General features: G+C 46.3%; 1 protein-coding gene across 2 annotated transcripts in view; it reads right to left on the reverse strand.

The window, feature by feature from the left end:
* ERAP1 (endoplasmic reticulum aminopeptidase 1) overlaps positions 1-19528 on the reverse strand; it is a 530688-nt gene that overhangs the window by 288114 nt on the left and 223046 nt on the right. For both annotated transcript variants that reach the window (XM_078675432.1, XM_078675433.1), the window contains exon 6: positions 3721-3875. In XM_078675432.1, the coding sequence (XP_078531558.1) occupies positions 3721-3875 (155 nt within the window). The remainder of the gene's footprint in view (positions 1-3720; positions 3876-19528) is intronic.

Raw genomic sequence — 19528 nt, forward strand, 5'->3', positions numbered from 1 at the left:
ACCATTAAATGCAGTATTTCTCTAACGTGGAGACGTGAAGGCTAGACAATGACGGAAACTATTGATGCAGTTCAGTAGCTTAGGAATGCAGAGAAGGAGGACTGAACTGATTACTGGAATCATAACATATTCTTGGCAGACTCAGAGACTGAGCCAGGCTGGGCCGGGCACTGCGAGGCAGGAAGTAAGTGAAGGGTCGAGGATACAGGTGGGGGCTGTATCGCTCCTCAGCGAAGTTTCAGGAGACAGGAGCTGAATCTGGTGTCCAGGCCCTTTTGAGGCCTAGAAACGGGGACTTTACAATGGAATAACGTGCACACTGAGAAACGTGGCAACGTAGCTTTACATAGGCCTGATATTCGTAGTATTCACGAGGACTGGAAACTGGCATACTAGAGGTGGACACAACTGTAATTGCGTCATTAATCTAACATGGGGAATGCATATGCATATTTAATCATGCACACATAACATATGATGGATGACACGTAGGGACACAGAACATGGCAAAATTTACTTTTCCACACAATGTACATGAAACTCAATTGCGCCTCCGGCGCGCAGCACCCAAACGCCTCTCGGGCTCTTCCTCTGGGACGGCACGTGTCCCTGCAGTGGGCCTGGTGCTGCGGCGTAACACGCCAACCAGTGAGGCAGACAGGCTGCTGACACTGGAGGTGCCCTCACTGGTGTCGTCCCCCCCCCATTGCCTGGCCCAGTAGGCAGTGGTGACCTGCTCCAACACTCGTCCAACATCCTCAACGCATTGGATCAACTGCTGCTGCTGCGCCAGGGACCGTCGTGAGAGCTGGGAGGTGGCATTCACGATTATAGAGCAGGTGTAGGCTGACAGCCGCGTAAGAAGCTGCCGGTGGCGGCGGCAGGCGGAGTTGCGCTGCGATATGAGCGCAGCAGTGTTGGCCTCCATGGCTGTCGTCATGCGCTCAATCCTCACGCCCACATTGGCCACATTGCGGCCAATGTTGTTTAGCTGCAGTTGTATAGCCCCTTGCCGTCGTGCCTGCAGTTGGTGTATGCGTAGCATCTGGCGCTCAATGCTCAGGCCTGGCACGCGCACAGCCATCCCCCTCCTGCCGCTGCGTGCTGTGTTCTGCTGGCGATCCCTGCCATGCCTGCTCTGCTGGCTGCTCACAGTGGGTGTGCGCACTGTCACCAGAGTAGCTGCACCAGATGTAGATGGTCCAGCTGGTGGTGGAGTTGTGGTTGTCAAAGGTGCTGCTCCGGATGGTGCTGGCGCAGTTGGTCTTGCCCTGGCTGCGGGGATAGGTGCTGCGCCTGATGGTGGTGGCGCAGTTGGTCTTGCCCTGGCTGCGGGGATAGGTGCTGCGCCTGATGGTGCTGGCGCAGTTGGTCTTGCCCTGGCTGCGGGGATAGGTGCTGCGCCTGATGGTGCTGGCGCAGTTGGTGTTGCCCTGGCTGCGGGGATAGGTGCTGCGCCTGATGGTGCTGGCGCAGTTGGTGTTGCCCTGTCTGCAGGGAGAGGTGCTGCGCCTGATGGTGCAGGAAGTGTCGGTGTTGGCACCTCCTCGGCATCCTCTCGTGCATCGTCAATGAACAGCCTGTCGCTGTCGCTGCTGTTGTCAGCGCCACCTGTGGGGGGAATAGGACGTACATTAATTGCATGTATCTGTCACACGTGCAGTTGCTACATGCATGCTGGATGACATTCCCTGCCTGGCTTTGGCATTGCGTACTTTGGGACATGTGAGGCTGCATTGGGGTTCTTGTACATTGTGGGCAGACTACATGTCCCACAATGCTTTTGGGCATGACCTAATGTGCATGGTTTGCATGACTTGGAATGAATATGGGAGGCTATAGGGCCATGGCCATTGTTAGGGGACAGGGTCGCAGTCGCATGCCACTTACCTTGGTTGTCTTGGCTGGGTCTGGATGAGTCCAGATTGACGACCCCTATGCACGCCTCTGGCTCCAGAGTGTCCTCCACGCGGTCCTCCATGGGGGTGTTGGGAGGGACTGTTGGATCTCCGCCCCCAGTAGCCTGGGTCTCGCCCAGCCTCTCTGCCACCCTCTCCTTGGCACGACCTCGGAGGTCGTACCACCGCTTTTTCAGCTCATCCAGTGACCTGTGTGTCACGCCCACAGCGTTCACTTTAGCAGCTATCCCAAGCCAGATACGACATCTCTCCACCTCCGGCACCCTCCTGGAGTCCTTCCCAAATAGTTTGGAGTGGTTATCAACCACTCCCTCAATGAGGTGCTCCAACTCCTGCTCGGAGAACTTGAGCTTCCTCTTGCGCCCGGGGTCACTGGGCCCTGGTGCTGGCTCCTCTGCCATTGCTGCAGTCACAAATGGGTGGGATTAGCAGGTTTGGAGGTGTCCTGGTAGGAGCTCTGTTCAGCTGCAGCCTCGAGATCAGCCTCACAGTACTGAATGGGGGTGGGAACTGCCTGCTTCCTGGTTGTGATGTCATCACTGTGCTCGAAAAGCGACTTCCCGTTTTTGCGATCTCGCTACTTGCGAGATCGTATTTTTCGATCTCGCAATTAGCGATCTCGCTAATAGCGATATCGCTAAATCGACACGGATTTTGAGGGTAATTGCGATTTTTCGGCGATTTTAGTAATTCGCTAACGCTTTTAGCAGCCGGGAGCGAATCGCTTTTTTTTCTCGCTAACTATGATGAATGCCGATCTGCGCTTTTCAAATTGCGATTCGCTGTAAATCGCTATTTGAGAATCGCAGATTCCCTTTTTCATGAATCAGGCTGTAAGTCACGGAAGTCTATGCTATTAGAAACATAGTGGCTCCTCCACTTCCAAATGAAGTTGAGAGAAGAGGAAGCCTGAATGGCAGCAGCCCTGCGGGCTCCTGCTCTTCCCAACTCTAAATGAAGGACTTAGACTTGGCAGCGAATGAACCAGGAAGTCTCCCATCCTTCTGAGGTTGGTGGGTTGAGTAGCAGCGAATTAGGTAATAGTAATAAGTAGTAACAAAGTATTTGCAAGCAGCGGGAGTGAGGAATAAAGCGGTATACAAAAAACACTTGTTTCTATTAGATAACTTGCACATGTAAATGTGGATGCTGATTGTGCCCATTTTTTATTCGCAGGTGTAATGAACCCAATGCATACAGTTAAGCACAAACACCCAACTTAAAATGTTTTTACAGTCTGGTAATAATGTCTTCAAAATAAATATTTCATATACGTTCCACCCATTCCTAGGTACCTCCTGTGAATACAAGATCGACTGATGAATGTAAAATCTATTTTTGCATCACTTACACAAGAACATTAATTGAATAGCTAGACAATAGAGGAAGTTTATCAAGGGGTTTTGAGAGTCTCCTAAAAACACGATTTTGTAGGTGTGGCTTACGTGCTTGGCATGCCCTTGGTCGCATCCTCCTTTCTAAATTAGAGCCCAGACGGTAGGCATTTTATAATGCTTATCTACAACTGTATATATTAGGAACATGTTGCACGCACAAACACACATGTAAAGCATATGCTCTATCATGTGTATCTTTGGCAAATCTCTCTTTGCAAACCCTGTACAAAAGGTGTGCAATACCTCCGACTTTTTCCTATGTTGAAGTGTGTTTGTGCTAGCCCAAAGTTTTCTGAATTGACGCAATTTTCTTTATTATAATTCTTATTAAAAAGAAACAAAATGAAAATACAAACTTTAAAACAATATGCCTAAATGTGCTTTCTGCCACCCAAAGATATTACCTGATGAGCCAGTTCATGAGCCACAATCATAGTTATCCAGAGTTTATTAGATGCAGTGGAAGATTCTGGATCGAACAACAAAGCCGTTTCCCGATATGTGGTCAGGCCCCAGTTTTCCATTGCCCCAGACTGGAAGTCCGGAATAGCAACTAGATCTGTAAAACAAACGTGCAAATTCTAAGTTACCATCCTCTAGGAATTCTCCCCACCAGGCACTCACAAGCAAGAATAAGATGGTAAATTACACAACATATTAAATGAACTTCACTAAATTGTAAACACAAATTATACATTCAAATCTGTAAAATATAGTTTCACACAAAGTTCATACCTACCATCTCAGACTCATCACACTTCCTTGCAAGAGCTGTTCACAATGACCATGACACGCATTTGTGTAGGGCTGAAAGCTGGCAAGATCATTCTATCGCTCTTTCGGAATCTATGCCCTTCTGCTACACTTGCACCAACAGACTGGTAACCATGGCACCCAGTGTAATAGTCTTTCATATGGATACCTTAAAGCCAGGTATGTGGGTAAAATAGGGTTCTTTATTTACAGTGACTTTTGAATGCAGTAGAGAAACATTCCTTTATGAGATTTTGACTTTAAAGGTGGGCCCAAGTTATTCTGTCATAGAAGAAAAGGGTGCCAGCTGGCAGTTTTAAATAATACAGGGAACTCCCACCCGGATTCCCTTACCACCTGTTCAGCAAAGTCTTGACTTTGTGACTCGCTTGGGGTAAGTGTCATACCTCGCAAAGGGCCTTAGTGGACTCCCTCTTCTGTCGACGCTGCCATATAAGTCGACATGGTCTAGTATCCTTGCGTAAGCTGCTGTGAAGCAACAAGCCAGCATTTACTTCCTGGCAGTCAGTAGACCTGTGCACTGCCATCAGAACCATAAAGTACACTTGTGTACTTTCAATTGTTGAGCGCTCTCAAGGGTCGGCCTAAACCCTTGGAACAAACTTCTGTAAAGAATCACTGTGGTGCATTACTGGGCCCAAGTATGTCATACAAATTTACCTTCTTGCTGTTACCCTGAATTCCTTGGTGTGCACGATTTTGCACCCTGCAAATTCTATGTGCCCAAAGCACATGTGGTCTTCACACTTGTAGCTGAATTGGCAGCCTACTGTGAAGTGTGGAACCCAGTTTAGGGCACACAGGACTGGCATCAAATGTTTAGTACACAATGGCGAAGATGAACACCTCCACTAACGCTGACAACACGGAGCCCCACTCAGGCAATGAGAAGCCCTTTATTTTTCTTGCCCTCAAAATCCCTTTAATATATGGGCTTGTGGGTAAAAATATATATTGTAGAAAGGCTGCATGTGAGAGCTGACTGGTGACATTGTGAAGATGGGGAGGAGGCAATATGCGACCCACAGAGGTTTTCTCTTGGCTATCCTGGTACTTCACGATAGGTGAACCATTTTTAAATTTCTGTCAGCCATTAATTCTTCTATCATCTCTCACACACCTTCTTATTAGCCTTAAATCCTCTTTCTTCCATCCCTACTGCCATACCTTTTTACAAATAAAGCTTAAGGTCAGTCGCCCTCAAAATAATCTCTTGTCGGATGGAATATTCGCTGTCTGGTGAATAGCCCTCAATCCACAAGGCTCATTCCACACTACACTGTCCACCCCTTTCTTTGCTAGTGACCCCTCCTGCATTCCTCATGGCCTCTGCCGCAGACGACCACATTGTGACAAAATACCATAAAAATGGCCAGCATAAAGTACCTGACAAACACCAAGTGCCTTCCCCTTAAATCTTGTGCTCCTTGCTCATCCATTCATTGCTATGAGCTAGAGTTGGCGGATGGGCATGAGTTAGCATTGGCGGACAGGCATTCCGACACAAATGTGACAGGTATCTTGTCTGCCTTATTACAAGTGCATTAGGATATTATGCACTTGTAATAAGGCAGACAGGATATGCATCACGTTTGTGTGTGAGTACCCATATGCCAAACTCTAAATCAGGCCTTATCTTCCTATTTAACTTCACTATTACGCTCCTTTCTTTGGCTAGGTGACGACCAAGTTGGCAATTTTTTCGACACTTTTTTTTAATCATGTATTACTCTACCCATCATATGCTTTAAGCTATCAACTTATCTCCACTACTATATCTTTCTAAATATTTCAAAACATAGATGTTTAAGCGCCCTAGTATTTTATGCACTTACTTTCTAACCACAAATTCTGTTTGGGAAGAAGCAGAGGTCCTTTCTTAGATGGGCTTTGCACATTCCAAGCAGAGAGCAATCACATATTTAATGTTACTACCATTTTTTAATGGAAAATTTGCATGGGGAGTGTCAGAGTAAGGCCAAACTTTACCCGTGAAATGTCATAATTTACATTTAATTTAACAAAATATTTGTTGCACATTTTCAATTACCAGGTTAGAGTAAAATCCAGATTTGATGACAATCATTGACTACAACAGTGTCCATTTGGGTGCAAAGGATCAACTTTCAATTCATCCCTGTATGACCATGGTCCTAAGCCTATGGGATGCCTCACTCCACCTAAGATCCCCCTTTCTATTTGGTGTATGCATCATTGTAATTGGCTTCGGTGTTTTAAATATTTTCTTGCCATTTATTCAAAAATTAGTTCAGAATGTCTATACTAGAAAGAACAATGCCTGCTGAGTGGACCTAAACCCATTCTATTTCCATAGTGCTTTCATGAGGGGGCTTGGGGCCAGCAGGTCAGCTATGACTCTCTTGACCATCATTAACGCTGTAGTCTGTCTATCGAGAAAATGATTCGGGCAAATATCCGATATATATGCACATGACATTGGAGCTTATTGCAGACTCTTTAGGAAACAAAACGCTTCACTGATGAACACCAGTATGGTAGCTGTGACGGTAGCATTCACTTGCTTATAATCAGGGAGGACGCTACATTTCAGTGGATTGTGTTCTAGCAGTGTGCATTTTTCTCGATGTGTTATCCTATTTAATTTGTGTGGAAGTTGACTAGATCTGTTCAGGTTCTTGTTTAAAGGTCTGTAGTACTTGCAGCTTGTCACATTTTGTATATGCCCCCTGTTTCATTAGGCCACTCCACTTCTTAATCCCTCTTTCCTCACGTCCACTGAACCTCTTCGGCACTGAAGATATTTCTGCCTTTCGGAGTGGTGCTCTGGAAATCTTTTAGCCTTTCCAACCCATTTAATCTGAGAGCCTGTTCCATATACAAAGTGAACAGTGTGTGGTAGAAAGAAACTGCCTTTTGAGCTACACCTAGATTTGTAATTTGTTTATTACTTATAGGGGGCTCGGCAATAAAAAATCTTTATGACACTGAGAAAACAAGCTGTATGCTAAACTCAAGGGAGCTTTTACCAGAAAGGATTATGTTACTTACCCTCTAAGCATCTGTTCTTAGCATGTAGTGCTGTAGATTCACATGCATTTAGTAAGTCCACCATCTAGTGTTGGCTCAGATGATTACAAGTTGTTTTTGTTTCAAGAAATTTTCTTTGAGTCACAAGGCTGTGTGACTCCTCCTCTTGGTAATACTGCGCATGGTGGTAGATTCATATGCATTGGGTAAGTCCACCATCTAGTGTTGGCTCAGATGATTACAAGTTATTTTTGTTTCAAGAAATGTTCTTTGAGGCACAAGGCTGTGACTCCTCCTCTTAGTAATACTGCACATGGTCATCGACGCCATCTTCAGATTGTTTTTCCGTGGGTAGGCGAGTATGTAAGTATGATATATAAATCAGCAATGTGATGTCCGTGCATAGTATGATATAAGTATATAAAGTGTATGATCTTCAACATACACAAGATTTTTGGGGAGGCGGGTTGGCACGTGGATCTACAGCACTACTTGTCAAGAACAGATGCTTACAGGGTAAGTAACATAGTATGTTTGAGGCATGTATGCTGTACATACACATGTTGTACATAGACTGTAAAGCAGCCCTTCCTCCTAGGCAGTGATTAACCTGTGGGGGTTGCAGTTGTTTGAAAAAGAATTCTTACGACCACTTGACCAACATTGGCATGTTGGCGTGCAAAGACCTCCGCAGAATACTGATTTATGAACGTGTGTGGAGTGGAACATGTTGCTGCTTTGCAAATATCAGCAATAGGAATGTTGCCTAAAAAAGCCATTGAAGCTCCTATTTTCCTAGAGGAGTTAGCTTTATGAGGAACAGGTAAAACGTTTTCACTTGCGCATAGCAAGTTTGGATGCAAATCACTATCCATCTTGAAATGCCTGATTGAAACATTTCCTTTCCCATGAGAGGAGGTGTGAAAGCAATAAACAATTGCTTTGTTTTTCTGAAAGTTTTAGTTCTGTCGATAGCATACATTAGGGCCCTTTTGAAATCTAAAGGGAAAATTGGAAACTACCTTTGGGAGGAACATGGGATTGTACTACTTTGTCCCTATGTAGTTGCACGAAAGGTTCCTCAATGGTTAATGCCTGAATTCCACTGAGCCTTCTAAGTGAAGTGATAGCGATAGCAATTAATTAGATTGGAGTGGTTCAAAATGAGTCGTGTTAATACAATGTTCAATTTACATGCTGGTGCAGAAGGAAGCCTGGGAGGAATGATTCTTTTAAGTCCTTCCATAAAGGCTTTAATAACGGGGATTTTAGATAATGACATATGCTGTCTATTTTGCAAATAGGCTACAATAGCCACAAGGTGTGAGCGAATGGAAGTGTATGCTAACCCCATGGTCTGTAAATTCAATAAGTAATTGTTGTCTGTACTTTTGCATTAAGAGGGTTGATGTTTTGTTTCAGACAGAAAATAACACATCTTTTCCATTTAGCCATATAACATTGCCTTGTGGTAGGTTTGCAAGCCTCTTTAAAAATGTCCATACATTCTTGTGGTAAGCTTAAGCACCAAAATTCTAAAACTTTGGAAGCCAAATGGCAAGATATATTTCCTTGGGATGGGGATGTCTTAGTGTTCCGTGGTTCTGTGTGAGAAGATCCAGGTTGAGGTGAAGCATCTTGTGTGGAACTAGGGATAGCGTTAACAGTGTTGATAACCATGGTTGGCGAGCCCATGTTGGAGCTGTAAGTATCAATGTAAGAGATGTTTTCCTGAGTTTTCTGACCACTAATGGAAGTAGTGGGAGAGGAGGAAAAGAATAAGCAAATATTCCTGGCCAGTTCATTGATTGACCATTGCCCTTGGACGGTTGGTGTAGATATTTGCTTGTGAAGTTTGGGCATTTTGTATTTTATTTTTTTAGGGACAGATCTATTGGTAGGAACCCCAATTTTTGAAAGTATGGTAGAAGGACCAAGGGGTGGAGTTCCCTATCTTTAACTTGTTGCTGGGTCCTGCTTAGAAAGTCTTCAATTTGATTGCTTGTTCCCGGGACATGTTCTGCTAGGCGGTGAATGTTGTGATGTATTCCTAAATGCTAATCTCCATATTTTCTGTGTTGAGACAATTGGAGAGAGTGCATCCCCAGCTTATGTATATAATACATAGTTGTCCTATTGCCTGTTAGAATTAGGACAACTTTGTGTTGTAGGTGAGGTAGGAAGGCCTTCACTGCTAGGTAAACAGGTTGCAGTTCCAGGTGGTTGATATGGAGATCCCTGTGTTTGGAGTCACATACCCCATGAATTGTGAGGGCTTGGAGATGTGCACCCCAACAAATTAGGAAAGCACCTGCTTTGAGAAATATTTGTGGAACTGGGTCTTGAAACGGCCACCCATTGGATACATTTTGGGGATTCCTCCATTGCAGAGAGTAATGTGTGAGGCTGTCTACCAACACTAGATTGTGAAGTTGACCCAGTGACAGTGTCAACTGATGAGAGAGACATTTTTGGAGAGGTCTCATGTGTAGTCTGGCGTGCAGATTTTTTGAAATACAAGATGCCATCATGCCGAGAAGTCACAGAAATGTTTTGGCTGGGATTTGACTTCCTGTTTAAAACTGTTAAATTAATGTTACTATGCTGTGAATTCTGTCTGAATTTGGGTGTGCCAATGCTGAACGTGTGTTGATCATGGCTCCTAGGTATGGCTGTATGGTAGCAGGTTGTGGATGTGACTTCTGTAGGCTGATGGTGAACCCTAGCTGATGTAGTAAGGTTAGGGTTTGTTGAGCATTTTATTTGCGGAGGCCGTTTGATTTTTTTAACCAGTCGTCTAAATATGGAAAGACATATATGTTTTGTCTGCTTAGATGTGGGGTCACTACTGCTAGACATTTTGTGAATACCTTTGAAGCGGCAGTAATCCCAAAGGGAAGAACCTTGAATTGATAATAGTTTCCTTCGGATTGAAACCACGGATATTTTCTGTGTGCTGTATAAATAGGTATATGGTAGTAGTCATCCTTTGAATCTAAGGCAGCCATGTGTAGCAAAGGTATAGTCTCCTGAAGCGTGACCATGTGGAAGTGTTCTGATATGATGTAATGATTTAGTCATCTGAGATCAAGAATGGGTCATAACGATCCATCATTTTTGGGAAAAAAGAATTATAGGGAGTATACTCCTGCTCCCTGAAACAGTTTTTGAACTGGTTCTATTGCTCCTTTTTGTAGTAGAGATGTTATTTCTTGTTGTAAGAGATTTTGATGGTGATTGGATAGTGTGTGTTTCCGAGGTGGGATATTTGGAGGAGTTGTAATAAGCTCCAGACAGTAAACATGTTGGATAATATCCAACAAACATTGATCTGTTGTGATGAATTTCCAAATAGGGAGAAAGTTTTGAAGAAGACCCCCGACAGGTGTTAAGTGGTCTGGGGGAATGTTAAGGAAGTCATTGCTTGGTATTGTTGTTTGAGGTACCGGTACTGTTCCCTTGATATCTTCCTTTAACATTTTCTCCTCTGTAGGAACCACTGTAAAATGCTATTGGATTGGAGGTTTGTCCCTGGTTTTTGAATGCTGACCCTGTGTTGTCTGATGAGGCGGATCTTGGAAATTGCTTATAATTGGGCCTATGAAACAAACCATGGTATGTGCTCGTTTGTACAGCCTCCATTAATTTTGAGACCTACGTGTCTTTTTCCAGTTTCTCAAGGGCTGTGTCACATTGAGATCTAAAAAATGTTCCTTATCAAAAGGTCCGTTTAAAATAGGATGTTGTACCTCAGGCTTAAATCCTGAAACACTGAGCCATGCATGCCTACGTAATAGGATACTCATATTTATTTCTCTAGCAGCGGTGTCAGCTGCATCTAATGCACATTTAATGGAATTGTTGGCAATGAGTTTTCCTTTATTAACAATTTACTGCTCCCTTTTCCTGTGTTCCTCTGGGAGGTGTTGGAGGAACCCTTCAATTTTATCCCAGTGGGTTCTGTCAAATCTGGCTACGCGTCAATTGTTATCTGCTTGTGCAGGTACACATTTCCCAAGAGCATCTATTAGTTTAGACTCTTTCTCTGGAGGAGGTGCATCTCTTGCTGTTTGGGAGTAAGTCCCCTTTCTAGCATTATAGACTACCAGGGAGTATGGGCTTAACTGACCTCTAATATACATAGAATCTAATGGTGAAGCCATATATTTTTTGTCAATGTATGGTGTTATGACTCTAGCTCTCACAGGGTCCTTAAAAAGGTCGTCTGCATGACATATCATGCCTTTAAGAAGTGGTAGGTATTGTGCCCCCGCTGAGCATTAGATAAAGTTTCGAAAAGAAAGTCCTCATACAAGTGGACCTGATGGAAAGCTTCTGTCCTTGATATTAAACCCTGATATGCTGAAGCATCATCAGGTGGTGATGTTTGTGTGGGATAGAGATTAGGGTCTGTATCCCCTTGTGGTTCTACATCATATTCATCCAAAGCATCCCTGGGGTGTATGTTTTGTGGTATATCCTCATCATCCTCTATTATGGGTGAGTGAGGAGACATGTCACCTGCCTCAGATAACTGTGATGAGTGAGGTTGTGGAATAGATGGTGGAGGTGGTGTTTGTGGGTTAGGTGAAGTTGGAATCGGGATGTCTAATGGGCTAGTAGCAGCATCCTTCTTTTTCTTCTTAGGTGGCTGTAGAGGAATGTCCAAAGCCTCTTGGAACGATAACAGTTTTTTAAAGAAAAGTGAGGTTTTGCTGGTTGAAGCACTATTTTCTTGATTCCAGGCTGAATCTAATGTGTTTTTTGCTTCAGGTCGAGCCATTCTTGCTTAAGATTGAGCACCGGCTCGGGTGGAGGTTTTGGTCCAAAAACATAGCATTTCGGTGGAGGAAGCTTAGATTTAGTAGAAGCTGTGGTCTGATCCGAAACGAATATGCTACTTACCAGTATGCATCTGTTCTTGGCATGTAGGGCTGCTGACATTCATATCTATTGCATAGATCGCCACCTAGTGTTGGGTCCGGATGATTGCACATTGTTGTCCTGGAACAGTCTTCGAAGTATCACGAGATAGGTGGCTCCTCCCCTGGACTACAGTGCGCATGGGCATCGACTCCATCCCCAGATTGTTTTTAGCCATTGTGGCAAAGATGGAGTGTAACACTGTGAGTGATGACCATGCTAAGAGTAAATGCAAGCGCTGCAGCCGCTACAGGCGCCGGGAAGGAGTGTGGGCGATATGAATGTCAGCAGCCCTACATGCCAAGAACAGATGCATACTGGTAAGTAGCATATTCGGTTCGAGGCATGTGGGCTGCTGAATTCATATCTATTGCATAGAATACATAGCAGTCCCTCCATTATCGGCGGCCGCCTGTGCCAGCTGCAGCAGTTTGAAAAAGTGTTTTTAGAACAGCCTGCCCTACAGCTGCCTGCTGTTTGGAGTGCACATCTACACAGTAGTGTTTAGTAAATGTGTGTGTGTGGTAGACCATGTGGCTGCTCTACATATGTCTTCTAAAGGAATATTTCCAAGGACAGCCATGGAGGCCCCCAACTTTCGTGTGGAGTGGGCCCTTGGAGGAACCGTTAATGTGCGCTTGGCTTTTTTGATAGCAAATCTGAATGCACTTAACGATCCACCTGGCTATACCTGCTTTGGAAATGGGGTTGCCCTTGTGCTGTGGCGAAAAGGCAACAAACATTTGTTTTGTTTTCCGAAAATCTTTGGTCCTATCTACGTAGTACATTAGAGATCTCTTAACGTCTAGTGTGTGGAGCATTCTCTCCGCCACTGACTCAGGATTTTGGAAGAACACAGGCAGTTCTATAGTTTGATTGATATGGAACTGTGAAACCACTTTAGGAAGAACCTTAGGGTTGGTGCGAAGCACCACCCTGTTGGAGTGAATCTGTATGAATGGCTCTTGGATAGTTAGTGCCTGGAGTTCACTAACGCGTCGCAGCGATGTTATCGCTATTAGAAAAGCCACCTTCCACGTTTGGAACTGAATCTCGCATGAGTGCAGAGGCTCAAAGGGTGGACCCATCAGCCTGGTGAGGACCACATTAAGGTTCCATTCAGGAGCTGGTGGGGTCCGGGGAGGAATAACTCGTTTGAGTCCCTCCAGAAAAGCTTTAATGGCAGGCACCCTGAAGAGTGAGAGATGCCGCCTGTTTTGTAGATAAGCTGCTATTGCGGACAAGTGTATACGAATGGAAGCATAGGCTAGATTGCATTTGTATAGATGTAACAGATAACAAATGATGTCGTGAGTAGATGCGTCTACCGGGTTGATGTTGTGGTCTGCGCAATAAATGACAAACCGCTTCCATTTTGCCGCATAACATGCTCTGGTGGTGGGCTTTCTTGCCTCTTTTATGATATTCATACATTCGGGAGGCAAGTTGAGGTAGCCAAATTCTAAGACCTCAGGAGCCAGATCGCCAGGTTGAGCTGTTGCGGATCTGGATGCTGAATGTCGCCATTGCTCTGCGTCAAAAGCCTGGGTGTGAGGTGCAGCCTTTGATGCGGTACCACGGATAGTTCTAGAAACGTGGTGTACCATGGTTGGCGTGCCCACGTTGGAGCAACCAGGATGAGTGTCATCGAGTGTTGCTTCAGATTGCGTGCCACCAGCAGTATTAGAGGTGCTGGGGGAAAAGCGTATGCAAATATGCTTGACCAGTTCATCCATATCGCACTGTGGGTGTGGAAACCTGGCGGCAAAGCTTTGGCATTTGGCGTTTTCCTTTGTGGCGAAGAGGTCTATCTCTGGATGACCCCACTGCTGAAAGTACGGGTGGAGTACTGATGGATGTATCTCCCACTCGTGCATCTGGTGGCTGTACCTGCTGAGCAGGTCCGCCATCTGATTGTACTTGTCCGGGAGGTGTTCCGCCATGAGGAAGATGTTCCTTTGAATGGCCCACTTCCACATGCTCTGAGCCAGATGAGACAACTGTGGAGAGTGTGTACCTCCCTGCTTCTGAATGTAGTACATGGCCGTCATGTTGTCTGTCCGGATCAACACGACCTTGTTGCACAGATGTACTCTGAATGCTTTCATCGCCATGAAGATAGCCATCAGTTCTAGGAGGTTGATGTGCATCTTCTTTTGCTGCGTCGCCCATAGTCCCTGCACTGTGTAGTGGAGTACATGAGCTCCCCATCCCTGGAGAGATGCGTCCGTTGTCAGAATAATCTGTGGCACAGGCTCCTGGAACGGTCGGCCCTTGCAAAGGTTTTGTGGATTCCACCAATGCAGAGAGTTGTATGCACGACTGGTCACCAACACTAGGTCTTTTAACTGTCCGTGAGCCTGATTCCACTGACGTGCTAAGCACTCCTGAAGCGGACGCATATGTAGTCCCGCGTGCAGGACTATGAAGATGCAGGAGGCCATCATGCCTATCAACTGCATGAACACTCTTGCCGGAAGCGAGTGTTGCGGTCTGAATTTTTGTAGTAGCAATTGAATGCTGTTGATCCTCACTGAATTTGGCTGTGCTTTGGCTGCCAGAGTGTCTATTGTCGCGCCCAGATACTGCCGTATGTGGGTGGGTTGAAGGTGTGACTTTGGGTAATTCAGTGAGAATCCCAGATCGTGAAGAAGGTGAATGGTGTGGGACATGTGTGTGGCACACTGCTGGGCCGACTTTGCTTGGATAAGCCAGTCGTCCAGATAAGGGTATACGTGAATGTTTTGTCTCAGTAGGTGTGCAGCCACTGTCGCCAGGCATTTCGTAAACACCCTGGGTGCTGTTGTCACTCCGAAAGGGAGGACTTTGAATTGGTAATGTTGATCCTGAATGGTGAACCCGAGGTATTTTTTGTGTGACGGGTGTAGTGGAATATGAAAGTATGCATCCTTCAGATCTAATGTTGCGAGGAAATCTCCCTGACTGAGCAACGGCAGAACCTGCTGCAATGTTAGCATGTGAAAGTGTTCCGATAGAATGTACTGGTTTAGGGGTCTTAGGTCCAGTATGGGTCTGAGGGACCCGTCCTTTTTTGGTATTAAGAAGTACAGTGAGTACACTCCTGTGCCCCTTTCCTCCATAGGCACGAGCTCAATTGCCCCTTTTTGCAGCATGACGAGTACCTCCTGCTGCAATAAGTGCAAATGCTCGGTGGACATAGGACGGTGTCTTGGGGGTATGTTGGGTGGAGTTGATATTAACTCCAGACAATAACCGTACTGGATAAGCTTTGTGGCCCACCTGTCTGTGGTGATGGACTTCCAGACCGGCAGGAACTGTTGGAGTCTCCCCCCGACCAGTGTTGTATGGTCGGGGGGCAGTGACAAGGCGTCACTGTTTGGTAGCGGCGGAGGATCGGGAGCTGTTGTTTCCACGACCTCTGCCCTTGGCGCTGTTCCCACGATATCCACCTCTACTTTGTTTGGTGTATGTGCTTTGCGCGCCACCTTTATTGTACTGTGTTTGCTGGGACAGCTGGCCTCTGGAAACTCCTCTATTGTGTGAGTGACGAAAAGAACCACCCCTGAACTGCTGTGACTGGAAAGCTCCCATAGATTTCGCAGTTTCAGTGTCTTTTTTTATTTTTCCTAAGGTGGTGTCCACCTCAGGTCCAAATAAGTGATCAGGGTTTACAGGCTGATTTAGTATGGTGGTTTGTATCTCTGGCTTGAACCCGGAGATTCTCAGCCAGGCATGTCGCCGTAACATCACACTTGTATTAATGGCTCTGGCAGCGGTGTCCGCTGCATCCAATGCACACTTGATAGAAGCATTGGAAATAAGCTTCCCTTTCTGTATGAGCATCTCTGCTGCTTCCTTATAATCATCTGGCAAGTGTTGTAACAGGGTCTCAAGTGTGTCGTAATGGGCCCTGTCATATCTGGCTAAGAGCGCCTGAGTGTTTGAAATGCGCCAGACATTGGCCGCTTGAGCTGCTACCCTTTTCCCTGATGCTTCTAGCACTTTCGATTCCTTGTCAGGGGGAGGAGCATCACCCGTTGTTTGTGAATTTGCCCTCTTTCGGGCATTGGAAACAACTAGAGAGTCCAACGGCAACTGGCCCTTGATGTATGTAGGGTCCCCAGGCGCCGGTTTGTACTTCTTCTCAATTCTGGGGTTTAACACCCTGGCCCTCGTGGCCTCCTTGAAGATGTCACCAGCAAGTATTAAGACACCCTTTAGCATTGGAAGAGTCTTGACAGTTTTTTCAGAGGTGGAAAAGGTGTCAAACAGAAAATCCACTTCAATCGGGTCAGCATAGAGCTGTACATCATGATTTTTGGCTGCCCGTTCAATAAGCGCATTAAAAGCCGCCGAGTCTTCAGTAGGCGAGTTTTTTACAGCATACACCTGACTGTCTGGGGCAGTGTGGGGATCTCTTGGGTCAGCAGCGTCTGCCCAGGGTTCATTGTGATCTTCAGGATCAGTGTCTATAGGGTAGTTGTACTCCTCATCGTCACCTCCCCCTGTCTCCCCATCTGAATAAGTGGGCGAGATAGGAGCAGTGTCTTTGCCACATGGAGATATCGGTTCGACAAGAACGGGTGAAGTAGTGGAATCCTTTTTTAATGGGATTTTATGGGACTCCATAGGCTGTTCCGGGGTGATCTTTCGTTTGTAAATTGAAAGTCTACCAGTGTCGGCGTCAATGAACTCTTCCGGCTGCTCTTGAAGCGGGGGTTGTCGATGCTTTGCGACCACTAACCCGGGTCCGGTCTTCTGTGCCGCTGACGCCTGCTTAGACCCTTCGACGGTCGTTTTAGGGGCGAAGGCCTTAGGCACCACTTTCGGCGGCAGCGTGAACTGGATGGGCGTTGGCGACTTTTGAGGTTTAGCAGCTGGCGTCGATGGAGAAGTATCCTTCGGACCGACAGTAGAAGTCTTCTCCTTAATTCGCTTCAACGACTCCGACACCTGCTTCGAGAAGGAGGCGGACGGCTGCGTCGACTTGACAGGTTCCTTCGATCCAACGCCAGGCGTGGACTCAAGGGTTATAGCGCTTTTGGCCTTGTCCGTCCGACGTGTAGGATCGAGAACCTTCTGCGGTCCGAGTCCTTTGTCTGTGTCGACGCTTTTTGGCGCCGATTGTCTCGGGTCGACGTCCTTGACCTGTTTTTTGTTTGTTACAGTCTTTGGGTCGACACCCGTTATCGACCTCACCGGGTCGATGACACCTTTAAGCTTTTTCGGCACCGATAGTTCTGAGGACTTCAAGCCGACCAACGCAATACGCACTTTCGATTTCGATGCCGCCTCCAGCGCTTTCGATTGCGTAGACACCGATGCATTCTCTTTCGGTTTCGATTTCCCAACTTGTGGCTCCTTAGAAGTGTCCGAAGCCGGGCCTTGAGGCGAGGCTGTGGAACCCATTATAAGATCTTTGGTAAGGCCATGTGACGATCCCTCGACCTGAGCCTTATTAAGTCTATCGGCCCCCATATCGACGGTTGGGCCTAGCTCCTCGCCTGAGCTATCTTCTCCGGCCCCAAAGACCACATCGTCGTCTCCTACCTCGTCGACGACGTTAGTAATATCGACCATCTCGACATCTGCGTCGTAGTTGGAGTCGTTCTCCGATGCAGGATCAGACTCTCGAACCTCCTGCTCGACTCCCTCATCCTCTTCGGTATCGAAAATGTTCACCGGGTCAGGTGCCGTCTGCTGGGCCTCCTGGCGTGCTGCGCGCCGAAGTCGAATCGTCTTCTTGGATCGGAAACAAGAACAAGCCATACAGCTTGCTTCATCGTGATCCGGCGACAGGCACTTGTTGCACACCGGGTGGACGTCAATATGAGGATATTTCTAATTACATACAGGGCACCTCTTGAACGGGCTCCGTTCCATGATGTGTCGTCGATAAGCCTCTGGCGTTGACTGGGCCTTCAGCGCCGAGAAGTCACGCGACTCCTCTGGATGTTCGACTCGGGAACTGAGTTGAAACAGACTCGGGCACCGATCGCAAGACAATACCGACGATATACTAAAGGCCTTTTGGCCAAACAGAAAGTTTTATATATATTCCGAACTTGAGGGAACAAATATGCATCCGAACCCAATGGCGGAAAAAAACAATCTGGGGATGGAGTCGATGCCCATGCGCACTGTAGTCCAGGGGAGGAGCCACCTATCTCGTGAAACTTCGAAGACTCTTCCAGGACAACAATGTGCAGTCATCTGGACCCAACACTAGGCGGCGATCTATGCAATAGATATGAATTCAGCAGCCCACATGCCTCGAACTGTTATGTTTTGTTCCGGTTTCAAGACCAAAGATCGAGGGGCTGTAGAGCCAAAGGTTGAGGAGGTGGAGGCCCCTGCTGTAGGCTGAACTTTCAGAGCCGAACCGGAGAGGGGGTCATCCAAGTCAGTTTTTCGGTGCGCTATGGCCTTTTTGCCGTGGCGGTCAAGGAGCAGTTTTTTAAGTCAGAGCGAATGACTTGGGCTTTGAATCAGAGTAAAAGTACTCACTGTCCGATGCTGCAGTGCTGGCTGAAGGGTGGCCGACTGCTGATCAGATTTGAACTCGGAATCATGGATAGATAGTGATTCCTCCTGTGCTGCCCAAAACTTCCTCATCCTCCTCGTGTTGACGACAGAAGATGTCAAGTACATTATCTGCTTGCCTATACCGCATTCACTGGCATCAAGCACGTCGAACGGGAAGAGTAATTTTTTTAATCTAAAATTTTTGCAGGCTTCATAGCTTCCCTCTCGATGATTAGGTAAGAGGCATAGGTTGCAAACGGAGTGTTGGTCAGTATGGGGATACTTTGAGTGACACTTCGGACAGAAGCGGAACAGAGTTCGTTCCATTAGCAGGTCATTCTCTGAAGGACATTGAAAGTGGAGAAAAGGAGGCCCAGCCCAGCGTGCCCCGTGGGCAGAGGAAATTAGGCGATGCAGCAGGGTGATCACTTGGACGAAATTAAACTACGTGATCAAGACAATACCATTGAGTAGGGATCTACTTGAAAACCGAAGTAAGCCCGAAAGAGTCTTGAACCGGAGTACAAGAGATTACATCTGAAACTAGTGGACAAAAACAATCTGACGATGGGGTTGATGACTATGCATTGGATTACCAAGAGGAGGAGTCATACAGCCTCGTGACTTGAAGAAAACGTAACAAAACCGACTTGTAATCATCCAAGCCCAACACTAGATTGCGGACTTATCTCTACAGCAAACATGCCTCAAACAGGTGCATTTTGATAGCAATTCTGTACTTGCATAAGACAATGGCAGACTGTTCCAGAGCTTTGAGGCTAGCTGACAAAATGAAGTATACAAAAATGTGATGATTGAATGCTTGAATTAATCTCAGCCACTGGTAATTATTCGGGCTTCATCCCAGTTCATCATTATTTTGCAAGCCATGCCACCTCAGTTTTCACTTTCCATTTAGGAGAGGACCTTGCTTGGCAGTTTAGGATGGACTTTTTCTATGGCAACAGGGTCAAGACAGATTTTCAAATAGCTGGGTCT

Source organism: Lissotriton helveticus, chromosome 2_1 (genome assembly GCF_964261635.1).
Source record: "Lissotriton helveticus chromosome 2_1, aLisHel1.1, whole genome shotgun sequence".
In the NCBI taxonomy this organism is placed as follows: Eukaryota; Metazoa; Chordata; class Amphibia; order Caudata; family Salamandridae; genus Lissotriton; species Lissotriton helveticus.